Source organism: Phymastichus coffea, unplaced genomic scaffold (assembly GCF_024137745.1).
Source record: "Phymastichus coffea isolate CEN01 unplaced genomic scaffold, Cenicafe_Pcof_1.1 PCOF00002, whole genome shotgun sequence".
Taxonomy (NCBI): domain Eukaryota; kingdom Metazoa; phylum Arthropoda; class Insecta; order Hymenoptera; family Eulophidae; genus Phymastichus; species Phymastichus coffea.
Genome location: NW_026706813.1, coordinates 5343140 through 5363763, shown reverse-complemented (window position 1 = coordinate 5363763; position 20624 = coordinate 5343140). Strand labels below are relative to the sequence as shown.

At 36.1% G+C, this 20624-nt stretch overlaps 1 protein-coding gene across 1 annotated transcript in view; it reads left to right on the top strand.

Moving 5' to 3' along the window:
- The first annotated feature begins 5599 nt into the window (after positions 1–5599).
- LOC131663192 (surfeit locus protein 1) overlaps positions 5600–20624 on the top strand; it is a 52726-nt gene continuing 37701 nt past the window's right edge. Inside the window, exons 1-3 of the mRNA XM_058933405.1 lie at positions 5600–5815; positions 5906–6027; positions 7169–7369. Coding sequence (XP_058789388.1) covers positions 5720–5815; positions 5906–6027; positions 7169–7369 — 419 coding nt within the window. The 5' untranslated portion in view covers positions 5600–5719. The remainder of the gene's footprint in view (positions 5816–5905; positions 6028–7168; positions 7370–20624) is intronic.

Here is a 20624-nt window from a genome sequence, read left to right as displayed (position 1 = left end):
CAGCATTAAAATTAGTATCTCAAGAATTTCCAGAGTTTGAAATATATATAAATCATTGGTCGTTCATCGTAGAAGCCTATTATATATTACTGCAAACTGAAATAACTGTGACGGATTTACGAAGAGCTGATTATCTTATGAAAAAGTTCGTTTCTGATATGGAACTTTTGTATGCTGTTAATGCGATGACGTACAACATTCATCAATTACTACACATAGTACAGAGTGTTGCTGACTGGGGTCCATTATATGCACATATCGGATATGTATTTGAATCAGGCAATGGAAGAATTAAGAAATCTATTTATGCAGCCAATGGAATTTTGAGCCAAGTGTGTCGCTATGTATCTTACGACAAGAGCACAAGGAAATTACAAAGACATGTGGAATGTAAAGAAGAATCACCGTGTATGGAATACATCATGTATTTAGAAAATAATGTCGTTGAAAAAAGTGTAAAATTTTCGTATAGATATTTTGGCAGAACTGTAGCTAATGAAGATATTTTAAGGCAATTCGAACTTCCAATACAAACAGTAAGAGCTTATAAAAAAATTTTTAAAGATGAATGTCCATTTAAGACATGTAATAAATCATTATACAGATCGGATAATTCATTTGCATCTTTAAAAAATGGAAATTACATACAGATTCAACAATTTTTAGTCAATATGGATGACGGGAAAGAATATGTAATATACAAAAAGGTTTTAGTATCAAGAAATGATTTCATTAGTGATGAGTTACACCGCATGAAACAAGTAATAGAAATAAATCATAATATTGAAATCACAGGCACTCAATATATCGATAAGATATGTATTTATTTGAGCATTGATTGCAACGATTATATTTCCAGTGTACCTAATATGTATTGGAGATAAGGTGACTTGTCAAGTCATGTAATAATTTTTTTAATGAATTATAATTGATTTCCATATTATAATATACTTTTTTCTATTGTTACAGAGTTATGTATAAAATTTTTTTCATATACGAAGACATGAATCTTAAATTTATTTTAATTATGCTATACAGGAATAAAAAATTGCACCTACGTTCAGCAAAAAAAAAATTAATAAACCAAATGCTTTTCGATATAATACTCACCGGAAATTTAAAGGCTAAGCGTGTATACTTCCTACCAAATCCACCTGTAATGTCATATAAATACTAGAAATTACAAAGCATCCCCTAGTAAATTATCCACCTTGAATTCATAAGTATTCCATAAAATTTTCCTATAAATTTCAATTTTATTTTATTTTATAATTAATAAAAATATTAATAACTGCAATCCCACTATTCCTTTATTAACCCTTCATGGCAATAAATAAATGCATATAGAATTTCTAAAAATTGCATATGGATTTACTAAAAAATCCACATGGAAAATGAGTATACGCATCTGGAATTTATAAAAATTCCATGTTGATTTACTAACATATCCACATGGAAAATAATTATATACATGTGGAATTAATAAAAATATCCATCAAGAGTTCGTCATAATCCATCTGGATTTGAAAAAAATGAATTTCATAAAATATCCACAAGGAAAAAGTTCATGGAAATCCATACAAATTTATATAGAATCCACAAAAATCCACATGAAAATCCATGTGGAAATCTAGCTGGAAATCCAGCTGGATTTTTTAGATAGAGTAGATATGATTTCCAATACATAATACTGACTATGAAATACGATGAAGTTAATATTATGCTATAGGGTCCATTTTCTTGGAGTGGCGTAGGTCCATTATTGAAAATAGAAGGTAATATGGATTCTGCCATGTACAGAAAAATTATATTGCAGCAAATGTTACCTTATCCTCATCATAATATGCCAAAAGGATGAAATTCTACCAGAATAATGATTCAGAACATCGATTACAGCTCCTTCAATAAGTCTTTATTAAAAACGAAATTAGAGTTTTAAAGTGGCCAAGTCAGTCTCCGGACTTGAATTCTACAGAATATTTATGACAAAAGTTGAAATTAAGATTAGGGACTCATAATTATACTAATAAAGCTGATTTGTGGGAAAAAGTTCAACAAGAGTGATAAAATATCTCTTATGATAGAATTATGGAGCTTATTGATTCTATGCCTCACCAATGTGCCAATGTGCCGTTATAGCTTCTAAAGGCATAGTTACGAAGTTCTAATCGCTACGTTACATTTAACATAATTTTCAGTTTTATTTTTCATATTACTAGATTTTTTCTCATACTTATATGTTATAACGAAGCGAATATTTGGGTGAATGGACGTCGCAACGTACATGATTGCGAGTATGTGTTCGCGCCCGAAGGGCGCCATGTTCATGTGTAAGGTCACACGCAGGGAAGGCGCTGGACTTTCGCCCTGTTGTTCGGCTGGCTTCGCACCTTGGCGGTGCGGTTCGAAGCAGCTGCTTCCCCGTTAATTGCTTTCTCGATGAGAGAAGTCGAGGAGCGCATGATTGTAGAGTGTGTGATGATGCGTCATCGCGTAAAAAGCCCAACCTACAGGGCTGACGCGAAATCCTCTTCCGACAAGAGGACGCGGACGCTTGATCAACTGATAGCTCACATAAGAGCATATGATTAGCCCCGAGACCTCGCGAAAAAACACCTCTCAGGACCCGCCCAAATCGATGCGTACGACCCTTACATTCCCGGACATACACTATTACACACAGCAATCCGGACCGACATTCCCTCAGGAAGCCGAGAGACGAAAAAGGTCGCAGTCGAGATCAGTTGAACCTGCTGGCTAATGCACAGGAGAGTACCGCACATATACACTAACACCACTGGTCGTCCAATTAGCACACCCAAAGGACTGTCCGAAATACACACACACGCGCACGATTGACCTCACGCGCCCCGGGGAGCAACAGGAACAGCAAACAGTAACCAATAAATAAGTAAATTAGACGCAAAAATACGACCAGTAATAAAATTGCGCAGGCTAAAGACTAATATAGACGGCGATAATAATCGGCTTGACAACAATTTAGACCAATGAGATAAAAACCCGCGACCGTAAGGGGAGGTAATCGAGGAGAAGCGACGCGATGCCGTAAAAAGCCGCGACAGTATCAGGGGAGCAGCTTGACGGTGAGCAGTGTAGTGTAACAGCGATAAGCAATCAGACAAAGATGCAAGTGTAGAGTAGTAGCTGAGCATTAACTGTGAGAGGACTAGAGACGAGACGAAAAGTGGCAGGGTACATAGAGGACAAACGACCAAGATATTAGCAGTGAGAGAGAGTGATATAGCGCCTTGGGCAAATTGACCCAGAGCAGTATAGCGATATCGAGTAAAAGGAACCACAAGGCGGTATTCCCCCCCCCCCTTTTTTTCTTATTTATCTTCTCATCGTATCTATCAGTGGATAAAGAGTGAGTACCCTTTTTCTTCCTCTCCCTCTTCATGCTCGTCCGTAAATCAGACCGCAGTCAACCGACCAGTGCCGCCTAACCTTCGCGTGATCACCGAATTTACCCGCACATTAACGGGAGTGCCGCCTGACCTTCGCGCGATCACCGAATTTACCCGCGCATTAACGGGAGTACCGCCAGACCATTCCGTGGCCATTTTTTATTTTAATCTTCCTGCAATTCGCTTAAGACTCTAATTACTTAATAAATGATAATTTCCATTAATAAGCTGTTATCTTTGATTTAACCTTGCCAAAACTTCGCATTCCCCTGTAGCTAACGCGATCGATTTACGCGAAACCGGCTAGCGCGTCGACGCCAAGACGCCATTTTGTGTGCACGAGAGATTAAGCCTCCCCTTACCACTCTTCACCGTTCCTGGATTGCTGATATGGCGCCTTGAGACGCCGTTCCGAAGACTCGCTTCTGAAAAGAGTCCCTATCCCGACATTTTTGATAAGTCGTCGCCCGCACTTCTCTTCGCACGTAAAGTAGGTACCCTCCTAACGCGAGGACGGTAGCTGACGCCCAAAACAAAATCAAAATGCAATGATTGACTGACTGCTCCGCTGGTGGCAGTTGAGGCCGGAACAAATTAAATGATTTCTCCATCTCCCTCTCCCCGTCACAAGTGCTAGAAGAGGAAGGATCGCAAAAACTCACGCGACCAATGCTCGTGAATTCGTTTCGCGAGGGACTTTGGGAAACCGACCGGCAAAAGATGACTAACTGGTGTTTTACTTCGAGCGCCTTGACTTTATTGAACTGTTATGTGGATGGTACGGGTCGCCCATCGGGCGACCACTATAAGCGATTTAACAACAATGACAATGCCAGGCCGGACGCTTGCAATCGATAAACCGGTGTACGTATGACAAAGAGAGAATATCCGTATCCTCGCGCGCACGCTTTCGCTCGCAAATAATACAAATCATACGCTACCTTAACTTTGCCGCTGGCCAGCCGATAAAGCTTTATCGCCTCGCGCTCGCTGCTGCCGCTAATGATGATACGCTGGTACGGACGCCTCTTGTCAAAAGCTTCGTCCTCTGCGCGGTGCTGGATCTCGAGCTCGTCGAGCTCGGCGTTCCGCTCTAGTATTTGAGGTGGGTCACGGCTTTACAAGCAGATCGTCGCACAAAACTGTTTACTGTGCGCGGACATCGCAAGAGATCTGGCTTCTTTTACCCCGTTCATCAATCAATACACCGATATCCTAGAAACGTTTTGTTTGTTTCAAGATTAGGTGCGGTGACTCGAGCGGACAAAGAAAGACTACCGGTAACACGTGCGAACCGCCCCTCTCTTTCTCTCTCGTAGCCCATGCCGCTTCGCCCGCGCAGTTCAATTCGCGAAACAAGGAATACTCGTTACAATGTATAAATACCAAATTCGTAGTTGGCCGGATACTTATGAACAGGCAAAATATTTTATATTAGTTACAAAATTTTGTTAACAATTAAAATAAATTTTTGGATAATCTATTTTTATAGGATAATAAAAGTATTTTACGAAATTATATTTGTATTTCTACTTTGCATTCTTCATACTTTATTAAAATATAAAATTATCTTTGGTGGGATACTTTTTCACGCAATGGTAATCTTATATTTGTATTCACATAATTACATTTCCACATTTTCATAAATTTCAACACGCATGCGTACTGGCTAATCGATGTCTTAGACAGAGTCCACTACTATCTAGTAAAGTGAAAAAGTAAAAACCAAAAACGTTTATCGTTACAATCAAATATTAATTATGTTAATTCAATTATTTGTAAAAAATATTTTAAGTTTCATATAAACGAATAAATTTCATTTGTGCACAATTTTTGGAGTTCCTAAGACGAATTCGATTTAAGAAATATTCGTTTTTGAAGAAGCTATTATTTCATAAATTTAGTTACAAATTTTCTCACTAAGATATTTTTTTTATAAACGAATGGGGTAAATTATTTAGAATACATAGACTATCTGGGCAAAATCATCTTAAAAAAAAATTTTTATTTTGTAATTTTGAGCACGTTTTTCTGAACTATTTTTGGTTGGGGGGGGGGGGGGTGGTACAAGATATATTATACAGGTTTTATTTCCTTTAAAAATTAAGTTATCCGAAAGGAGTAAAATAATGTATCCTTTATTGCAAAGATACTTGCAATTACTGAAATTCTCTAAAAAAAACTATATTAAATTTAAATCTATTGTAAATCATTTACTTGTTCTACCTCCAAAAGTGAAAACATTTACAATCACTCGAACTGTATTAACGAGGCCGAAAGAATTAGAGCAAATGAGAAAACATATCACAGAACACCATAATAATAGAAAACATAAGGAATCCAATGAAACTGAAGAAAATTTTGGTTTATACGGATATTGCTTATTAGTAATTAAATTTAATGTTAAATGAATAAAATATGTTGTTTCAATTTTTCTATGAATTTGAGAAGCATTTTTATAACCAACATTGTTTTAGACTATTCCAATAATTACTTTTGGACTTGGAACATGGCAAATTTGGAGAAGGGATTGGAAATTGAATTTGATAAAAGATCTAGAAGCAAGGTTATCCAGAGAACCAATCGATATTCCAGAAAAGTACATCTTTAAAATATTATGATATAATTTTTTTTTAATATATGCTGCTTATTTTAAAAAACTATCATTTTAAACCAAAAATGCAATCTATGTATTTTTTTAAAATGAGAAAGTGACAGAGTACATTGAAATATCAACCTTGCAGATTTGTTTATTATTATTTGTTTTTCAATTTTTAAATATATAATTCATGCCCTCTTTGAAATCAGTTACAGAGAAGAGACTGTATGAGATAAATACAGCAAGTTAGAAAATATGTAGATATTTTATATGGCTTTATTATAACAGAAAATTTCTTTGGTATTTTATTTGGTTGTATATGTATGCAAGTAAATTAGATACATACACACTTACATATATGATTCAATAAGGTGATTAGATAGCATTAAACAGAAAAAATGTAAAGCCTTATTTACTTTTGTATAAAAGTTCTCATGATTACAAATCAACTTTAAACTTTTTGCATCTATAGGTACTTAATAAAGGTTTATATATTTTTTGACATGTATTTTCATATCTCCAATCAACGCTCTAGAAAATCACTATAAAAAAATGAAGTTTTCTTCTTTTCTGAGAGTTGAAATGTCAAAATAAATCATTTTAAGAATGTTTATTTTCTTTTTGATGATCTAGTTTGGAATGAGCAAAGCACATTTTTAACAGAAATTGTTGTATCTTCGAAATACAGTTTCTTAAATTTTACTCAAAAAAATATTGAATTTGCAATAAATAATATAAATTATTGTCACAAATTTTACCTAAGAAATAAAACTTCCAATTTTTCTTGTTTAATCTTATCTGGTCCCTTTAATATTATATATATTTTTAGAATTCTAATCATAATTAATATGTACAATATTAATATGATTTATAGGCTCTCTCTCAATATCTTTAGTAAATTATTCATAAATATAAAACATTTCTATAATTCAGTTTATAACGAAAAAATATTCATTATTTATTATTCCGAAATTTACATAGAAATTATAGTAATAATTTTATATTTATGAAAGATATTATAGTGTATTATTCTAATACAAAAGAATAAAATTGAAAAATACTATTATTTTAATATTAATGGTTTGAAATAAACTATTCTGTTCATAAAAGTACCTTAATAATATATAAATAATTGCATTAGCTTAGAACAGTTGGCAAATCTCGATTTCTGTCCCATGAAAGTAGAAGGTGAATTCTTGTATGACAATGAATTTGTTATTGGGCCAAGAAGTTTAATTATTAATGGTCAAGGAGCATTGGAAGGAAAAGGAAACCTTATTTCAGGTCATTCTTTTAATCGAGGCTACAATGTTATAACACCCTTCAAGGTAAAAAATAGAAAGTAAGTAGAGCATACATCCAACTATATTTCATTTATGTATATTAGTATTTTTATACCCTACTAAAATATGCTTGCTGAAATATGTTAAACACGCATCCCCAACAATGTAAAAACTTATAATATGGGTAATATCTTTGCAAATACAATTGAGTAAAAAATATAAATTGAATAATTCTCTGACAATCATAAGAAAGCTAAGTGAGTAAAAAAATCATGGTTATTTAATTTTTTATGTAAATATGGACTGAGAAATTTTTTCATTAAGATACTTTGACATGAAGCAGTAGATAAAGGAAACTAATATATCAAATGAAAATCAATAAAAAATCATTGACAGATATTTTTCTAGTAATGAAACCAATTTATATAATGAAAAGTAAACGGTTTAATAGAAAAAAATTAGAATTATAAATCACATTCCAAATGAATTCAACCAACAAAAAATCGTTAACTCGGGTTTTTTGTTACTTTGATCAGTGTTTTGGGAAATGAAATTATTCATATTTTTTTGAATGACCATTATTCTGATATAGTTCAGTGGAATTATGCTTCTAGATGTAAGAGCAACATCCTATATTATTGTTGAAATTGATTAAAAATATCATAATAAATGATGACCCTTCTGAAAATATCAACTAAATTCTTATGTAAAAACTAAAGTACGAATTTATACAAGAAATTTGTTACGTAATAAGTATAAATTCGTTCGTTTGTTCTTTATAAAGTTTTCTTATTTTTTTATGAGCTTTCTCGGCAGGCAGCCATCGGTTGTTTGTGATCGCAAGCACGTGAGAAAATGTCTCACAGGGCTGTAGCTGTTCTTAATTTTGAACCACGTTTTAATGCCGTGTAAGTACGCATTAGAAACGTTTGACCATGCTAGCAGAGCGTTGTTAGGAAAAGGGGAAGATAGTAAGAACATCGATTCGAATGTTTAAATATCGATTTAAATAATAGAAAGATGTTTGTTTCTGCGTTGCTACGGTTTTTCTTTGAAAAACTCGACTATTATTTTTTTTTTGTTTCTTTGACAGTTACGTCCTAGCTTTCGAAATGAACGGATATAATAGTAAATTACGATACAAGTGCAAGAAAGTAGATTCTTGTCTCGTGTGGCGTTTACGCCCGAGCGAAACGAGGGTGGAAAGGTACACGAGACGAGAAATTCTTTCCTGAATATGTGCCTTACCGTATTTTTTGATACGACGTGTGGAAAGTGCGATTTTCAACGCACGTTTCCTGCCGAGCGTGTGGGAAGGCGCACTTTGCGCACGGAGTGTCGAAAAAGATATAATTATAATATGTAAAGTTTGTGTTACTTAATTTTAAATAAACTTATAGAACAAGAAAAGAATTGTTATTATAGAGATAAATTTTTCTTTGATTGAGAGAAATATTTTGGCGACCGTGACAGGACAGTTTTTTCGTTTCTCTCAAATAATATTGAGTTTTTTATAAAGGTTGAACGCGTGTGAACGGAAAGCGCATCAAACATCTAACGACATGGCTTCGAAACGAAAACCTTCTGCTTTATCTCAAAACGTCTCTGTTGAAAAGCATGCTCGTCAAACCGTTCGAGGTGTCCGCTCAAAGAACGGTGTTCGCGGTGTTCTTACTGGACCTCGCGACGCAAATCGAGGATCATCTGTTGCAGTTCGGGACGCTGGCCGGGAAATCGTTGCTACGGACCAAGGCAACAACAACCAAACTTCTTTCGGTCCTCGCGCCATTGGTCAAGGAACAACTGTCGCTGCTATACAAGCATTGTGGAACAGACGATGACAAATCTGAAGATTTTGATCTTCCTTCCTATCAATTTGCTGACGAACCGATCAATGATCCTGATGAACTGTCTGCCGATCGACATGGTCGTGTTCGCCTTCGCAGACCGACTACTTCAGTTCTTACAAATGAGCTTGACGGATACGATATCGGCTTCGTCGAACCTGTCTTGCCGGAGCCCGTAAATATAGTCATCCAACGCGAGCATCCAGCAGTTCGAAGCTCTAATACAACTCATCGAAGTCGAAGCGCTCGTGAAGCTCGAAGTTCCAATGAAAATGTGGTCGAGTTTTTAATGTAGCAATTCAAGAACGTGAAAATAACGTCTATGAAGATGAATACTGCGATAACTATGAGTATTATAATGAAGAAGTTGGTAACTTTCGCGATAGATTTAATCGAATATTAAACAGTACAGAGATGCATGGTTCTCAAAATGCACGTTTGATTTCTAATAATCATGTTTACGAGGATGTTCAAAATAGAACAATCGATCCGATTTTACGTTTAGCTAACATAATGGAAAGGTCACTTGCATCTCGAAACGATAGTTTATCAGCCTCGACTGTAATTCAAACAAATAAATTGATAGGTTAAATTTTCTGGTAATTCTTTAAATTGGTTACAGTTTGAACAGGCTTATAACACTTCGACTGAAAAAGGTCAAATTGACGAAACTGGTAATACTATTCGTTTATACGATTCGTTGAAAGGTCAAGCACGAGATGCGGTAAATTTATTATTTGCTTCTGGAAGCTCAACTACGGAAGTAATGCGCTCATTACGTTTACAATTTGTAAATAAAAAAATCATTGAAGTTAAACTTGTGGAGGGGATTAAGAAATTACCTTTGATAAACTCAGGAAAAATAAATTTGTTACAATTTTCTTCGAAACTGAGTAAATTGTTTCAGCTTTAATGTCTCTAGAAAGTAAAGGTTATCTAAATAGTCCTGAGTTTACAGAAAACATCGAAAAAAAACTTCCAAGCTCCATGCTTCGTGATTATGCTCATTACAAAACTGACAAAAACAATAGTAAAAAATATTCATTAGAAAAGCTTTCTGATTTCGTAATAATTGAAGCTGAAATAGCAGCTGAAGCTGGAATAATGAATTTGCATAGTGAAGGAAATCAACAAAACAACAATATCACTAAAAACTCCCGTTCCAGTTGACCTTTGAATTCGAAATTAGTTTTATTAACCTCTCATTCAATCTATGAAAATATCACAACTGTTAATAATGACGAAGGTACTTCAAGTAATGGTAAAAATAATTGAATTTCTTGTTATCATTGTAAGTTAGACCACCCTATTGAAAAATATAACGATTTTAAAAAAAAAATTCATGAGAGATCATTGGAGAATTGTCAAAAAGTTTCATCTATGTTACTATTGTTTACGCGAAAATCACACTACTAAAGATTGTATACACACGAAAAATTGTAACCAATGCGATCGAAATCATCATCGAATTTTACATTTCAAACCACGCTATACAGATCAGAATTTCAAAAACCAACCATCCAACGATCTCGACAATATTTCAAACGAACCCTCGACTCATACCGTTGCAAACTCTAATGCAGCATGACTATATGATACCGTACTTTTGAAGGTTATACCAATCAAAATAATAGTTCGACATCGTTCCAAATTTATTCACGCTTTACTCGATGAAGGTTCTACCGTTACTTTAGTTAATAAAAACGTTTTAAAAGAGGTTAACGTAAAAGGAAATTCAGTAAACATTTCTTGAGAAGTCTCGATCAGCAAAAATCATTAACGTTGTGCAAAGAGAAAGTTAACGTAAATATTTAAACTACAAACAATGATTCTTTCACTTTATCCAATGTTTTAGTAGTCGATAATCTATCTTTACCTCTACTTACTCTACCCAATGAAATTTCAAATTTATGTCTTGAGAAAACAGGAATACTTGTTAAACCTTATAATACCATCCCTGAAATGCTAATAGGGCAAGATTTTTGCGTTCTTATTTTGAATAGAGTCACAGCAATTAAAGAAAAATTTTGTAATTTCAAGATGTTTGCTTGGTTGGTCTATTCACGGGAGAACTTCTGCAAATATCTCGAAAAATCTAAACTCAACAGTAGAAAATATTCAGGTAATACCCGAAGGTCATGATAATAATTTTGACAAATGCATGGAGGAATTTTTCAGCTTAGACTCAATAGGAATTCGTGCTTATCCCAAAACTTTCAACAAAGATGATTCGCGAGCACTAGAAATTCTTCATAAAACAAATCGGTATGAAAATGGGATATGGAAAGTAGGTTTACCGTGGAAAAGCGATAACGATATTATAAGAAATAGTAGGTCAAATGCTTTAAATAGGTTACATAAGCAACAAATGAAACGCGATTCGAGATATGCTGAAATGTATTTGAAAGAGATGAATCGATTAACGAAAAAGGTTTCGCCGTTAAATGTAAATCACCGCCGATCAATTCTCGCGTTTGGTATCTTCTGCATTTTGGTGTTCAAAACGTAAGTAAGCCAAATAAAGTACGTTTAGTTTTCAATGATGCGTGTAAAGTCGATGGTGTTTCTTTTAACGATTTAATTCTCTCAGGACCGAATTTATTAACTTCGTTATTGGAGGTTACTATGCGTTTTCGTCAGAGATCAATAGCCTTCAAAATAGACATGCGAGATATGTTTTTAGTTATCCAAACTATTGAAAGTGATCACGATACTCAGAGATTTCTTTGGAGAGGTATGAATTTATCATTAGAACCAAAAGAATACGTCCATGTATCAGTTTTGTTTCATGCAAAATCTTCGCCTTTTGTTGCTAATTATATTAAAAATAAAAATGTTGATAAATTTAGAAATCAATATTCTGAAGCTGTCAAATGTATCAAGCAAAATTCATACATGGACGATATTTTAACTAGCGTTGACTCTATTGAAGAAGCTGAAGAACTAATTCTTCAAATTCGTGAAATTAGTAATTACGCTAATTGGGGCTTACACAGTTGGGCTTGTAATGAACCTTCGGCTTTGAATGTATTAAGGGACGAAAACAGTACAAAGGCTTTATCAAATTCTGTAGATTTAAATACGGATAAAACAACAAGATCGCGTGATAGGTTTACATTCGAATTTGTCTCTCGATAGATTGACTTTCGAGTTAAATCTCATGAAAATACCAATCGAAGTAAAAAATGTTTTAAAAATTCCTACTAAGAGACAAGTTTTAAGTATAATTTCTTCGATTTTCGATCCCTTACGTATCCTCTCGCCCTTTATTATTCAAGCGCGAAGCATTATGCAATCGATTCATGCGAGTAAAATAGAATGGGATGATCAAATTAAGGCCGTCGAATCAGAGCGTTAGAAAATATGGATCTTGCAATTGGATTAAATAGAAAAATGTTCGATTCCTCGTTGTTACGTTTCTTTAGGTGAATCAATAAAATCAGCGCAGTTACACGTATTTTGGGACGCAAGTGAAAAGGCTTATACTGCCGTCGCATATTGGCGTTTCGAATTAAACAATGGAAATTTTCACATAGCTTTCATTATCGCGAAAAGTAAGGTAGTTACATTAAAATCGTCCGTTTTTCCTATGATTCCCCGATTAGAATTACAGACTGCGTTAATAGGTTTGAGATGAGCAAATACTATAATAAAAGAATATGAATTTTCTGTAAAATTTCGTGTACTCTGGTCAGATTCGCAAACTGTTTTAAGTTGGATAAAAACAGATCCAAGCACTTTCATAACTTATGTAATGAACAGACTAGGAGAAATTCGTAAAGAAACAAAAATGTGTGAATGGTAATGGGTTCCTTATCGGAAAAATTCCACCAATGATGCTACTTGATGGGTTCCAGAGGTTTTGGAAAGTAAAAGTCGTTGATTCATAGGCCCGACTTTTCTTTGCGATAACGAAAGCTTGTGGCCGAATAATTCTAACGACGCGATTAATTCTGAAGCTCTTGATATTAATGAATTGCGCATAATTTTTAATATTCAAACCATATCACACATCAATACTTCTTCTTTCTTACAATATGACAAGAGACTTTCGTTGTGATATCGATTGATTCGAGTCACTATTCTCGTATTGCAAGCTGTTGATCGATGGTTAAATGTAGATAATTTATTTTCTAATTTACAACGTCAAAATTATTCTGAAGAACTATGGTTCAAAGAGGTTCAAAATTTTTGTTTTAAAAAAGAAATAGACGCATTCATTAACGGAAAATCAATTTCGAAAAGTAGCCGAATTATTGCCTTAAATCTTTATATTGACGAACATGGTTTATTGAGAGTCCGTGGTAGAATTAATTCGGCACCAGGCAGTCAGAGAAATTTTAATTTGATCATCTTAGATTCGAAACACCATGCTATACAACTGTTAATTAAGCGATATCATAAAAAATTATTTCACAAAAATCACGAAACAGTAATTAATGAATTGAATAAAAAATTTTGGATTTTAAGTGTTCGAAGAAGCTTGCGATCGATTGTAAGCTCTTGTACAATAAATAAAATTATTCGTGGAACTCCAGAAATTCAGAAATCCAGAAATGGCTGATATTCCACCCGCTCGTTTAAGATTCAAGCTGAAACCTTTTTCTTATTGTGGAATTGAATATTTCGATCCAATCATGATAACAATCGTTAGAAAGCGTGAAAAATGCTGGGGAGTTTTGTTTACATGCATGACGATTAGAGCAATACATATTGAATTAGCCGAGAGTTTAAGTACCGATTCTGCAATAATGGCAATTATACGATTCGCTGCAAGACGAGGTTTTCCAATAAAAATATTTAGTGATTTTGTAACGACGGCTCGACATAAAAAGAGACCAGGAAAAAACAGGCCACACACTTAACTCGTAAATTAGGATGATAAATTGCATACAGCTGAGAAAAGAAAATTTTCTCCGTGAACGACAGTTTTCATCTCGCGCATCTGGCAATTTTCGGATGTTTGGAAATGCATCATAATAATCAGAGCGAGTTTACAACTGCGCCATCCGGAGTAGCCAGATTGCGAACGTCTTTGGAAAATTTATCCATAATACCATTATTTTATTTTAATTAATTTATTCTCAATTTTATTAATTTCTTTTAAATCAAGGGAAGCACATTTGCTTGCAGATCTCTTAAAAATATGCGAGACTTATCTATTATAAGTAGTATTCAAGTAATTAATAAGGACTATTTTGATTAATAGTTTTTGTTTATTGCTCGAATAGCTTTAATTTTATATATAAATATAGTTAGTTCGTTTATTTATTTACAACTTATATGTTACATTTGGTTTACATTTCTTATATTACTATTTGTGTCTCGTATCCAGTTTGTGTAGTTGATTATGTATGTGTTGTGTGTGTGTGTGTGAGTGCGCGCGTGCGTGTGTGTGTGTATGTGTTGTGTAAATATGTGCCTTTGTAGGTGTGTCTGCAACTCTTGTGCGCCTGCCTGTTCCTCTTTTCTTCTCATTTTTCTTCTGATTAATCTTCTCTTCCTCTTTCTCTCTCCAAGATCTGCGTTTTCCGCTCTTCTGTTTTCTTTTCAGCTTTTCCTTTATTACTTTCTTTTGCCTTTTCACCTTTGCCTTTCCTTTGCTTTTGCTCTCCTTCTTGCTAATCATTTCATCTATCTTTCTCCTTATTAAGGCTTTGACACCTTTTTCTTGTTTCCTATTGCTCCCTCTGCCTTTCCTTTCCTCAACCTCACTTATTTTTCCTTAGTATCTTATGATCTGCCTTCTAGTTTACCTTTTTCTTTCTCTTCTTCGATTCTTCTTCTTTTCCATTTTGCTCCATCCTCCAATACCTGCTTCCTCTCGCTTGTGTAGTTGCTTTTACTTGTGTCTTGTGTGTGTGTGTGCATGTGTATGTTTATGTTTGCGCGTATGTTTGTGTTTTGTGTGTATGTGTGTATGTATGTGTGTGTAGATGTGTCTGCGAGTCTTGCTTCTCTGTCTTTTGTTTCCGTCTCTCCTTAGGGTCTTGTAGCTTCGTCTTCTTGCTTTTCTTTTTCTTTCTTCTTTTCATTTCTTCTTCTTTTCCATTTTATCTCCATCATCCACGCTATCTTTTCTTTGCTTCCTATTATTATTTTTTCCCATTCTTCCCCTTCCTTTCTACTTTTTTCACATTTTTCTACAATGTGCTTCCAATTTTCTTCCTCTTTCATACACATTCTGCATCTCTTATTTTCTTCTTTTTCCCAATACCTGCTTCCTCTCGTTTCATTACCTAACCTAAACCTTTCCCTTATTTGCAGGCCTTTTATTCTTCCCTCTCCTTGAATTTCCTTTAATCTATACCTTTTCATATCTTCTTTCAGCTCTTTCCACTCGTTTATGTATCTTGATTTTTCTAGCTTTTTTTCTAGTTCTTTTTCATCTTTTTTCTTCAGCTCATCTCTTATTTCTTCCCAAAACTCTTCCCTCATTTCATCTCCCTCTTCTCTCACTCTGTATATTTTACTTTTTTCCAGCCTTTCCTCTCTCTCCTCCTTCTTACCCTTCTTATCTTTTTCATTTCTTTCCCTTTTCTTTAATTCTCTCCATGCTTCTTTTATTATTGAACCATCTCTTTCTTCTCTTATTTTGTTTTCATACTTTATTGCTCTTTCTAATGCTGTTTCTTTCATTTCTTGTCTTCCTGTTTCCCATCGTATTAGGTAACTTGGCGTGTTTCTATCTAATCCTAATACCCACTTTATGTATTTTAGTTGTAGTCTCTCTATTTCCTCATATCTCTTCCATCCCCAGATTTCTGCTCCATACATAATCACGCTTTTCGCCAGAGCATCGAACAGGTTCATCCTTAGCTCCCAGTTTTCTCTAAATAGCTTTTCTCCTAGCCTCCATAACTTTCCGAGTCCCATATTTATTTTCCCTTCTCCCTTCTTTATCTGCTTTTTATTTCCGTTATTTCTGCTTATCACATATCCTAAGTAGTTGTACTCTTTCACCATCTCTATCTTCTCATCTTCCCATTCGAATTCTTCTTCCTTCCCCCTTTCTCCTCCTCCCCTGCATTTCATCATCTTTGATTTTCCTACATTTAACTCTAACCCCCTTTCTTCCAGGTATCTTTTTAATTTTTTCAACATCGTTTTCATTCCACTTTCACTCTTTGCCATAATCACTATATCATCTGCGTATTCTAATGTCCATATTTTCTTCCTTCCTATAACTACCCCTCCTTCCTGCACCTGCTTGATCTTCACTTCCAGGTCGGCGAAGGCAAGATTAAATAGCGTGGTGCTCAAAGGGCACCCTTGCCTTACGCTTTTGTAAGTCTCAAACTCCCCAATTATTTCTCCTCTAACTTTTACCTTACTCCCTGTTTTCTTGTATATTCCTTCTATTCTTTTCCTAATTTTTCTATTTATCCCTTTCTCTTTCATTATTTCCCATATTTTCTTCCTCTTTATTTTATCAAAAGCGGCCTTCATGTCTGCAAAGAATACGAACAGTTTTCCTCCTTTTTCCCTTATTTCCTTTCCTATTATTGTTTTTAATATAAATATCGCATCCATTGTTCCTCTTTTCTTCCTAAATCCCATCTGCGTATCACTTAGCGTTTCTTTAGCTTTTAGTTCTCTTTCCAGCTTTTTTCTCAGTATTTCCGCATATATTCTATATCCCGTATCCATCAGCGTTATTCCTCTATAGTTTCCTACTTCTTCTTTCCTCCCTTTCTTATATATTAGTACTATTATTCCCTTCCTCCATTCTTCCGGATATCCTTCTCCGTTCCATATTCCATTTAAGCATTTTGTCATATCTTTTATCAAGCCTTCCGTGCCTTCCACCCACGCTTCATTTGCTATACCATCTTCTCCTGTCGCCTTTTTCTATTTCATTTTTCTTATTACCTCTTTTACTTCTCTTTCTTTGATTTCTTCACCTTCCTCTCCTTCGCTGTCTTCGGTTTCTTCCCCTTTACTTTCTTCCTGCTCTTTCTCTCCCAATTGTTCCTTGAAATGCTTTATCCATTCTTCTTTTTCTATATTTTCGTCTAATCCAATTCTTTTCTTCCTATTGCCATTCACTTTATCCCAGAATTTTCTTCTCGTCTTATCTGTTCTTATTTCTTCTGCCACTTTTTCCCTTCATCTTCTTTTGCTTTTCTTATTTCCTCTCTGTATTCTCTCTTTGCTTCTAGGTATTTGCCTCTGTCTCCTTCCCCTTTTCTTACCTTATTTAACTCTGCCATCACCCTATCCCTTTTTGCCTTACATTCTTTTCTCCACCAGCTTTTTTTTGATCCTTTTTTTTCCTTATCTTCTTTTTTACAACTGCGTTCTTCACTCTATTTTTTATATCTTTCCATTTATCTGTTCCCTCTATTGCGTCTATCCATCTCTGATACTCCCTTATACCTTCTTCACTCCAGTCGTCTATCATTCTTTCTTCCTCTTCTTTTCTTTCTTCTGCTATTTTGTCTCCCAGTTCCACCTCTATCGGTAAGTGGTCTGACTTTACCCTCTCCTTTATTTAAACCTTTTTTATCGCCTCATCACCTTCCTCGTTACCTACTACATAGTCTATCATTGACATTCCTCTCGTTCCTATATATGTTATTTCTCTCTCTTCATCTCCTTCTTTTCTTCCATTCGTTATCACTAAGCCCATTTCTCCTAGCCATTTTATCATTTCTTCTCCCTCTGCGTTTAACACTTTATCCTTGGCCTTAATTTCTTCTAGGTTTTCTTCTGTCTCCCATTCTTTCCCTTCATTTCCTATTCTTCCGTTAAAGTCTCCTCCTATAATTATTGTATTTCCTCTGTTCTCCTCTATCTCTTCGCTTAGGTATTCATAGTTTTCCTTTTTCTCATGTTGCATATACACCGTTGCTATCATGTATTTCCTCCCTCCGATCTTTATTGCTCCTGCTATTACCTCACTTGTCTTTTCTTTCTTCCATTCAACCTTATTCATCCCTTTCCTCTCTCTTACCGACATTATTCCTCCCCCTTCTTCCTTCTCCCCCTTCTTCCTTCTCCCCCTTCTTCCTTCTCTTCTTGAGTCCCACCACTCTATGTTGTACCCTTTCAGTTGTTTCTCCACACCAGTTCTTGCCCCTTGCCTCTTCATCCAGGTTTCCGTTAGCCCTATTATGTCGAATTCCCTAACATATTCCCAGTCGTCTTCCTCCATGCTCCTTACCCCCGCCACGTCCCAGAATAATATTTTGACTGCCTTTCTCCCCTCTCTCTCCCTTCTCTTCTTTCTCTCACTTTTATCCCTATTGTTTTCGAAACCCTTCCACCCCCTTTCCTACCATTTTTCCCTCTCTCTCGCTCCACCACCATTCTTCTTCCTCTGATTTCACCCCGTTATGCCACATCTTTACCTCTTTACCTTTACTTGTTATTTCTTTCGCTTTCCTTCTTACTTCCTCTCTTATCCTTCTCTGCTTCCACGTCCAGTCCTGATCTATGTATATCTTTTTCTGTGCCAGATTCTTTTTCTTCTTCATAATTCCTTCTTTTTGTTTCCATGACGCGCATCTAATTTGCCACATGTTTTTTCTTCTTTCTCTCCGATCATCTCTCTCCGCTGTTTCTCCTATTCTTCTCAGATTCACTATCTCTCCTTTCATTTCTAGTACCTCCCTTAACCAGACCTCTGCCTCTCCCTTCTTTTCCCATCTTAACTCACCCTCTAAGTCAGTTACTATTATATTGTTTATCCTACTTTCTTTAACCATTTTTTCTCTCATATGCCCTAATTCTTCCTTATTGCCTACTTCTGTTCCTCTTTGCTTCTTGTTTCCTCCTTCTATGCTTTCTTTTAGTTTCACGCACTCCTCTTCCAACTAGTCCATCCTCTCTCCCCATTTTTCCTGCAGTTTCTTTTCTCTACGTTCTGCTTTTTCCCTTTCTTCTTTCGTCTCTTTCTTTCTTTCTTCTCTCTCTCTCTCTCTTGTTCTTTCCTAACTTTTCCTATTTCCTTCTCCCACCTTTCTTCTCTTCTTTTCCCCTCTGCCTCCATTCTTCCCATTTTTCCCATTATTTTTTTAAACATTTCTGTCCATTCTTTCCTTTCCTCCTCCCATACCTCTCTTGATTCCCTTATGTCTGTCCGTATCTTTTCCATTATTTCTTCTGCACCACTACTTTTTCCCACTTCTCTTATCGTGTTGTTCCATTCTTCTCCCCCCTCCCCATCCATCTCGCTTCCCTCGCTCTCACTCTTGCATCTCTTTGCCTCTCTCATTTCTCCTCTATTATTCTCCCTCAGCCCCTCCCCGCTCTCCCTCCCCCTCACCACCTTTACTCTTTTCTTCTTTTCCTCCTCTGGGCCTTTCTTATCCAACCTTCCACCTTTATGTCTTAATTTTTCTGTTGTCACAAATCTTTTCATCCTATCCCGTACGCCTTAATTCGACTCTCTATAACTACCCGAGTAGATAAGCAATGTATGTTCTGGGACACAAAGGAGCCGACAAAGGATGCCGCCAATGTATAAGGATACGTGTATGTTCCGGGACACAAAAGAGCCGCCCGATGAAGGTGTGAAGGTAGTGACACCTTTTAATTACGGTCAGACCCCATGGTGAGTGTCTAAAAGGCATTTGATGTACCTTTGACACCTTCCGCGTGCCAGTGGGCCCCATGATGAGTGTTAAGGGGCATTTGATGTTGGTTTGACACCTTGCGCGCGCCGCCAATGTATATGGGATATGTGTATGTTCTGGGACACAAAGAGGCCGCCCGATGAAGGTGTCGCGATAGTGACACCTTTTAATCGCGATAAGGTGAGACCCCATGCTGAGTGTTGCATTTCATGTTCGTTCGACACCTCCCGCGTGCCAGTGGGCCCCTTCGAGGGGGCCAGTCTCCCCCCCCCCTTCTCCTTCGATAGTAGGGCGCTTCACCCACCCACCCACCCACTCACCCACAGAGGTTGTTAAGGTAGGATGCTGTAGAAGTCGGTAGGGTGTTTGGTAAACTATATGCTTATGCTGGCTGAGTGTGGACCCTCGGAGAGGGGGTAGCGTCTATAGCTTGCTAGACGCGTACGTCGTATAGTGTGGATGCCGTTCTCTCTCTCTCTCTCTCGCTCTCCTTCGATAGTAGGGCACGTAGTAAGCTTATGCTAGCTGAGTGTGGGCCCTCGGAGAGGGGGTAGTGTCTCTAGCTTGCTAGGTGCAACCACCACCCACCCACCCACCCACCTCCTACCTTACGTCTGACTACTCCCTCTTCAACCTACAGCGCCGAAACCGCTGCTTTCAGCGCCACCATAGTGCTTAAAAGCCGTGCTCGATTGGAAAAGAGCGCAGTCTTTCGACACAGCCCGCTTCACTAGCTTTCTTTGCAGTGACAAGCAGTAGTAGTAGTAGTAGTAGTAGTAGTGGTACTAGTAGTAGTAGTATTACTAGTTATCCTACGTGCATTTTCATTACAATGGCTTCTATTTCTTATTTTGAAAATACAGTACGCGATTTATGGAAAGCCTATT